Here is a 7,744-nt window from a genome sequence, read left to right on the forward strand (position 1 = left end):
CGTTGAGGGAATGCAACAAAACGAGCTATGCGGAGCAGCAGGCAACGGAGGCTGAGAAGGTCAGCGACGAGGAGCTTCAGCTGCGCAGGGTGACCACCGTTAACATCTTCGGTCTTTTACTTTTTTTTCTCGAGGGCTAGTCTATGTGGTACGCGCTCTGAATAAATGCTGCTTCCTTCTTTTACAGGACGCCGTGGAGTTCTTGAATGGACCTCAGCTCTTCAACAGCATGTTTGATGAAGATCCTGATGGGGAGAAACTGGCTCTTCTCCTGGAATGGAAGCTCTGCTCGAGTCATATCCTTGTCAGCAATGCCAAATATAACAGAAGCTGTGCTATTAAAACACTAAAAGGCCTCAAAACCTATGTATATATATATATTTACCTTGACGACCATGTACGTTTAAGAGCAAGATGGAGGCTCTGTGTGTGCAGATATTTGATTCCGGTTTGACTCAGCATGCTCAGAGAAAGGCTGAGGTGGAATCCTTTTTACCTGTTCCGTGAGGCAGCGGCTGACAATCGGCAGAAAGCAGCACAAATAGCAGCTGACTTTGAAAGCTCCAGGAGGCAGGTCGGTCCCCTCAGGCAAGCTGGGAAAACGATGCAAGCAATATACTCACAAATGAATTCCCATTCCGCTGAAGAATATAGCGGAGATGCAACAGATCGCAGACGTCGAGCTACCGAAGACCACATCCGCTCCTGCCAGGAGCAAGCCAGCCAGCTCTCTGAAACCCTCATGGGTCTGGAACTGCAGCTGGTGGACCAACTGGAGGTCAGAACAAAAAAACCTACGGGCGTGTATGTTTTTACAGGAATCGTTGAGACCGAAATGTAAACGCTTAGTGAAAATCTTAATTTAAACAGGTTCTGTAGCACTTGCTCGCCGATGGATCACCTGCAGTGAATGGGTGCCGCCAGAATGAGAGTCCAAACAGTCAGGAAATAAGACATTGAAATAATCCACAAGTAACTCCGGTCCAGTTTTCCCTAACAGCCTGTGCATATTTCTCTCCTAATTCAGAGAAAGCAATATTATTGATATTTCCATCTTGACTGGTTTATTTATGACAAACATGCATCTTAACTGTTGGGCTTTTATCAGCTGTTTGGACTCTCATTCTGACGGCACCCATTCACTGCAGAGGATCCATCGCTGAGCAAGTGTGAATATATATATATATATATATATATATATATATATATATATATATATATATATATATATATATATATATATATATATATATAGAAAGTTTCATTTCTAGGAGATATGTTCCTTTAATGTATCATTATATATGGATATATTTGCAATTTTAGAAGTTTCACAAATTTGCTTTTTAAGGGACATCTTCAAAGACTTTGAGAGGAACATCTCCGACATGGTTGGAGGGTTTATTGAATATGTGCAAGGGATATATCCTTTATTCAACAAACCTAAACACCCACACACACACACACACACACATACACATTTTTAAAAAAATACTTCTTTGACTTTGGCGCACATTTGCACAATGCAGAGATCTGGAAAACCAGCACCATGAACAACAGCTTGAGATTGCCTTGGCAACGCTGGAGAAGGTGGTCAAAAATGAGCTAGAGGAGGAAATATCTGATGATGTAGCAATGGTCAGTGGAAAACGATCTTGACTGCATAACTTGGAAACAAAAAAATATTTGTGTTTATACATTGTGTAAGAAAGAAGACCATGGTAACTATTCATGTCCCAGACTCGTATTTCATCTTCATTTCTTATGCTTCTATGTAGCTGTTGGTAGATAAAGACACAGTGACCAACGCAGTCAGTGCTTCCCATGACACCCACCTGCTGAAGATTGATAACAGGGAGGACGAGCTCCTGACACGGATCAACAGCTGGATGAGCGCACTGCTGAATTCAGTACAAAATTATAATTATACATACATTATATTATATTGTAGGCCCTTTTATTTTTAGATTTTGTTCATGTAGCCTACCATGCAAACTGTCTAGGATCACACTTCCTAACTTCATTTTTTATATACAATTAATATTATACAGTTTTGTCACAGGGTAGCCTATCATGCAAGACTTTTTATTATTAATGTTGGAACCTTTGTGTTTTGCTTATAGATACATGATGAAGAAGTGAAGAGGAATCGCAAGCGTATCGCAGAGATCCTAAACTACGCTGGTTACGTGAAGGATGAGCTGGAGGACATGCAGTCGCCTGAGCACCGTTAAAATGTTTCTCAAGTCAGATTCTTAACAAAAAAAAAACAAAAAACCTGTAAACTAATTTTGCTATTTTTGTTGTCAGTAAACAAGTGTGCTTCTGTATTCTTATAGTTTTAAGTACTGAAATGGATTAGTTTTAATGTTTTTAAGTGTATTTTATTTTATGCAATCCTGCCATCTACAGGGAAGCACCAGTGTTACAGCAATTTCATTTGTTGACTGTAATAGAGAGCTGTACATAAAAGGACATTTCTCAAATGGGGTGTTAGCAGCTATATATATTACAATTACACATATCTAAATGTACTTAAATTCCCATAGCTAACACAATATTTTCTGCAAAAAAAAAAAAAAAAAAGTGTTTAATGTACTTTGTTTGTCAGAATATCACACATTAAAACATATCAAAATACTAACAAGAATGTCACTGCTTATATATGTATACAAACAAGAGACAGTTTACCATGTTATACTGGCAAATTCGCTGCTGAGAAACAGCTGTCATATCTACAACATTACCGACTGCCTTACGTTATTTCTACACTAACGCTTCCAGCGAGTAGAACTACAAATCCCATAACGCTTTTTCGAAGCAGCCAATGAGCGCCCGGCGTCATCGTTACTCGACTTCCGTCGTCCAATCAATTAACAGCATGCTGGGTCACATGACTCGCCGTTGAGCGCCTTCGTTCTGCTGTGAAGGGACGTAACCGCGCGTCCTGCGGGAGAAACTCCTAAACTTACGCATCGCGCTGTCAGCGTCGCGTTTTCTCCCGTCCCAGCGCGTCAGATAAGCGCCGCTCGGCCGCTCGAGCTCGGGGAGAGCCCCGCGAAAGCGATCGATTATGCCGGTCCGTACCGACTGCTGTCAGGGCTCGCCGCTGGCCTGCTTGGCCTCGGCCTCTCTCGTTCCGCCCCCGCCGATCAATACCCAGCAGCCCGGCGTCAACACCTCTCTGCTCTACAGCGGCTCCCAGTTCCGCGGGTACCAGAAGAGCAAAGGAAACTCGTACGACGTCGAGGTGGTCCTGCAGGTAAACACGCACGCTTAGCGACGAGCGAGCTCCCTAGCTAGACGGCACTCCGGGGTTCAGCGCACCTGCGAATCCAAACGACTGCGCTGTCCTTAACTGCTGTCTAGGTAGGAGCTCACTGCGAGTGGAAGTCCTAAAACGTTATTTGCTTGCTCGTGAGCGGATGCTACTAGGTAGTTTTCGAGCCTAGAAACGCTGTCTAGGTAGTTTACGTACAGCGGCGGGCAAAATAATTATTAGGACGTTTATTATTAGCAGCTAAAATGGGTTTAAGTCAGTCATTTCTATCTCTTGCCGTAGTGTCAGTAGGAAACGGGGTAGGACATGTCAGTTTGTGTTTGCAAACGTTCATTTTGGCCTTGATTGTAATAATCCAGAGAGATTTTATTTGGTTCACACTGATCTGATCATCATCATCAAAATACTATGTCTCCAAGACGCTCTCCAAAACAATGCCATGAACACGTATTTTTCCTGTTAATTAACTTGTTTGCTTTTAAAGCCGCTTCTGTCCTAGTTTTTCAGGGAGGTTTCTTGAAGCGTCTTGGAGACACTGACACAGTTCTTCAGGATCGGGGTCTGTCTCAGTTTCTTTACGTCATTCAGACAGACTGATCAGATCAGATCTCTGTGAAGCACAGAAATCTCACTCGATTATCACATGAAAGCTTGAAAATGTAAGTTCTTCAGCAAAAGATAGAAATGACTTGCATAACGGAAATACTAGTGTTGTAATCATTTTGCCCACCGCTTCACGTGTGTGTGTGTGTGTGTGTGTGTGTGTGTGTGTGTTTCCGTTCCTGATACTGCGCGTCAGTGACTCTGGACTTCCCTTCAGTGTCCTAGCTTCACGTTTGAGGCCAGGTCAGCGCTTTCTAGCAGTGTTATTGAAGGGTGTTGTTGTGTGGTTTTACTGAAACCCTTTGCTTTGGACCCACAGCACGTGACCATGGAGGACTCAGACCTGTGTGGATACCTCAAGATCAAAGGTCTGACCGAGGTGAGGGACGTGTGTGTTTGGGATGTTGATGCTGGGATCCTGTTTTAGTAGCTGCTGATCAGAGAGATGAGCAAAAACTACTTTTGTTCGCCTGAGAGTTTGTGGTTTGTCTGTGATCCAGCGCGCAGCGGGTTTGGACGAGGATCTTTAGAGGGCTGCTGTCCTCACTCTGATAGTCAGTGATTTCTTCAAGATACAGCCAAGTGCACTAATCTTTATTGATCTGTGTCAAGGAATTAAAAACCAGATGTTACAATTGGTATTTATTTTGATATGGTTATTTTTCTGAAATAACATTGAAGGGTACCTATATTTATATATATATATATATATATATATATATATATATATGTGTGTGTGTGTGTGTGTGTGTATACAGTATATATACAGTATGTATGTGTGTGTGTATATATATATATATATATATATATATATATATATATATATATATATATATATATATATATATATATATATATATATATATATATATATATAATAATGGAATAAAATGAGTTAAAAATAATACATTTTTGTTGTTTTCCTAAAAATGTCAGATAAGTATGATATTTAATAATTCTCATGTGTTTTCAGTAATATTGTGAATTTTTTTTTAAAAAATGTACTAAATTACATGTTAAAACAATCAATGTCGTGCTGCTTAGTTTCTATTTTATTTGTATTTATTTTTTGAAATCTCGATACAAATTTGTTTTTGATGAGCAGAAAGCTGAAAAGAACGACATTTATTTGAAACAGAAACGCGTGGAACGATATAAATGTCTTCACTGTGGCTTTTGATCCATTTAACAAACCCTATCTGAAAGCATGAAATAATCAAAATAAATAAAATAAAATGAACAGTAGAGAATACATTTATTAAAACAGTCCGATATATAAAAATACAACAAACACTTCAGTGCGCATTTGGCGCAATTAAACCATTAAATCAGAGCTTTCAGTTAGTGAAAATGAATTGGACTTAACAACTTTAATGCTATTAAAACGCCAAAACTTCATGAGACGAGGAAGAATGGGCAAATACGAAGTGCACTGAAAATGATGTGCTGTTTTTTTTTTTTAATTCAAATGATTGTGGCTGAATGAGAGCAGTATTTCAGATCAAGGCAAAGCATTACTCATCCCGCTCTGCTGCTCTCTGCAGGAATATCCCACGCTTACTACATTCTTCGCTGGGGAGATCATAAGCAAGAAACGGCCTTTTTTAACCAGGAAATGGGACGCCGATGAGGACGTTGACCGAAAGCACTGGGTAATGAATAATGTTGTACACAAACTGTGATTATGAATCTTTATGGATCTTGACTCAATTGCGAGTAGAACCTGATCTGCTAAATACGTTTTTTTCTCTCTCTCTCTTTTTGTTTCATCCCCAGGGGAAGTTTCAAGCCTTTTATCAGTACGCAAAAAGTTTTAATTCGGATGATTTCGACTATGAGGAGCTAAAGAACAGTGACTACGTTTTCATGCGGTGGAAGGTACGTTATCATTTCTGAACGAAACCAGATGCAGTGCTGTTCAAACGTTTGTATGATTTTTGAAAGATATTAATACTTTTATTCAGCGAGGATGCATTGGGTCGGTCAAAAGGCATTTGCAACAAAAGATTTCTATATCAAATACATAGTTTTGTTTTTTTATGTATATTTATCAAAAAAAATGTTATCAATATTAAGCAGCTCGACTGTTTCATTAATAATAATTATAAAAATGTTTTTGAGCAGAAAATCGACTTCTTATTCTGCTTTCTGTAGGATCATGTGACACCGAAGACTGTAATGTGTCGCAGGAATATATAAATAACGTTAGTTATTATGATTATACATGATTAATTATAATAAATATGTTTGTTCTGTGTATATTATGTATATATAAATACACACACATGCATATATTTAAGAAAAAGTTATTTGTATATTAAATATATTTTTATATATGATAAAATATTTGTAAATGCCTGTAAATGTTTGTAAAATATACACAATGTGTTTATATGCACATAATAAATATACAGCATACACATTTTGTAAAAATTAAAAAATCAATCATGGTTAATTGTTTTAAAGCACTAATTATAAACTACATAAAAATGATTATTTTAAATTGTAATAATATTTCACAGTATTTTTTTTTTTTTTTTTTTTTCAAAATCCAAGCTTGGTAAGCCTCCTTTCAGAAACAGAGAAACCTCACCGATATGTAGTGTATATCTACAAATTGATAAAAGTTCAATTCTGTTTAACTCTATTGAAATTGTCAATGGATAAACCGTTGGTTTGCCGCAGGAGCAGTTCCTAGTTCCAGATCACACAATCAAAGACATCAGCGGTGCTTCCTTCGCAGGCTTCTACTACATCTGTTTCCAGAAGTCTACAGCCACCATAGAGGGCTACTACTACCACAGAAGCTCCGAATGGTATATCGCTCGAAAAATCCTCAAAATATGAGTGTTTTGAACGCATCTCACCTCGGTGGCCCTGTTTTCCTCTCGTCCGTGTCAGGTATCAGTCTTTGAACCTCACGCACGTCCCCGAACACAGCGCACCCATCTACGAGTTCCGGTGACACCGAAGTCCTGGAGGTGAATCTACAGAGGAAACGGACACGAGATGAGAGGAACTGTCTTAACGATTACGCCCCCAGGACTCGGCTGTCCTCTCCCCTCAGCGAAAGAACAAACGGAGGTACGGACGATGGAGGAAGGGACTCTTTCGGGAGACTCTCTGCACAAGCCGATCAAGCGAGCGGGATTCGGGGATACGCAGCAGTGTTAGCGTTTCGTTTTTATCCTTTTATGTTTTCAACGCCTCTGTCCTCCGATCATCTCAGAAAACTATTTATATCCTTAAAGTTTGGGGATTGAAATCAGTTTTTCTTTGCCCTGGATGGAAGAGCCAATGGTGATGTTTTTCTCGTTGTTTTTTTTTTTTTTTTTTTTTTTTTCTCGCTTTTTGATAAAAAAAAAAAAAAAAAAAAGCATGGCCAATCTAGAAGTTTTGAAATTGGTTTTAATTTATTTTTAATCATTCTGTATGAAAAGACCGAGCGGGACGCTGGAACGTCTTTTGAAGACGTGTCAAAGATACGACGGATGTGGAGAGTCTCTGTTGTCTGTGGCTCGCTTGGCCCTCAGACGGTGTTTTTTTTTTTTATTAACGTAAGGTGTATCATCAAAAGACGTATATAGCAGCTGGGTCCTTCGCTTCTACGTGTGATATATTTTTATTATGAAATGGAGTCAGGTGTTTTGGAAAGAGGTGTGTGTATATATATATATATATATATATATATATATATATATATATATATATATATATATATATATATATATATATATATATATATATATATATTATCCTGTGGTGGTAAAGCTATTTGTAAAGCTGCTTTGGATGAAACATTTCTCTCTGAGTTTGGGGAAAAAATATATATATATCTGTCGGTAGTTTTACGCTCCTTGTTTT

General features: G+C 38.6%; 1 protein-coding gene and 1 pseudogene across 1 annotated transcript; both read left to right on the forward strand.

Annotated features, from left to right (window-relative positions):
• The first annotated feature begins 284 nt into the window (after positions 1-284).
• On the forward strand, positions 285-2,796 carry LOC122341776 (annotated as a pseudogene).
• A 54-nt stretch (positions 2,797-2,850) lies between these two features.
• LOC122341778 (glucose-induced degradation protein 4 homolog) lies at positions 2,851-7,544 on the forward strand. Its single transcript, XM_043235389.1, has 6 exons — positions 2,851-3,259; positions 4,200-4,259; positions 5,425-5,532; positions 5,657-5,758; positions 6,566-6,696; positions 6,782-7,544. Exons 1-6 carry the CDS (start codon positions 3,071-3,073, stop codon positions 6,843-6,845), a joined length of 654 nt encoding a protein of 217 aa, XP_043091324.1. The 5' UTR covers positions 2,851-3,070; the 3' UTR covers positions 6,846-7,544.
• The last annotated feature ends 200 nt before the right edge of the window (positions 7,545-7,744 follow it).

The sequence above is a fragment of the Puntigrus tetrazona genome, chromosome 3 (genome assembly GCF_018831695.1).
Source record: "Puntigrus tetrazona isolate hp1 chromosome 3, ASM1883169v1, whole genome shotgun sequence".
Lineage (NCBI taxonomy): Eukaryota > Metazoa > Chordata > Actinopteri > Cypriniformes > Cyprinidae > Puntigrus > Puntigrus tetrazona.

Excerpts from the sequence above, each read along its gene's own strand:
- LOC122341778 (XM_043235389.1), top strand. The coding sequence starts at position 3,071 with ATGCCGGTCCGTACCGACTGCTGTCAGGGCTCGCCGCTGGCCTGCTTG. Across the intron at positions 5,533-5,656 it reads ACGTTGACCGAAAGCACTGG|GGGAAGTTTCAAGCCTTTTA; the intron begins GTAATGAATAAT and ends TTTCATCCCCAG. Across the intron at positions 6,697-6,781 it reads TACCACAGAAGCTCCGAATG|GTATCAGTCTTTGAACCTCA; the intron begins GTATATCGCTCG and ends CGTCCGTGTCAG.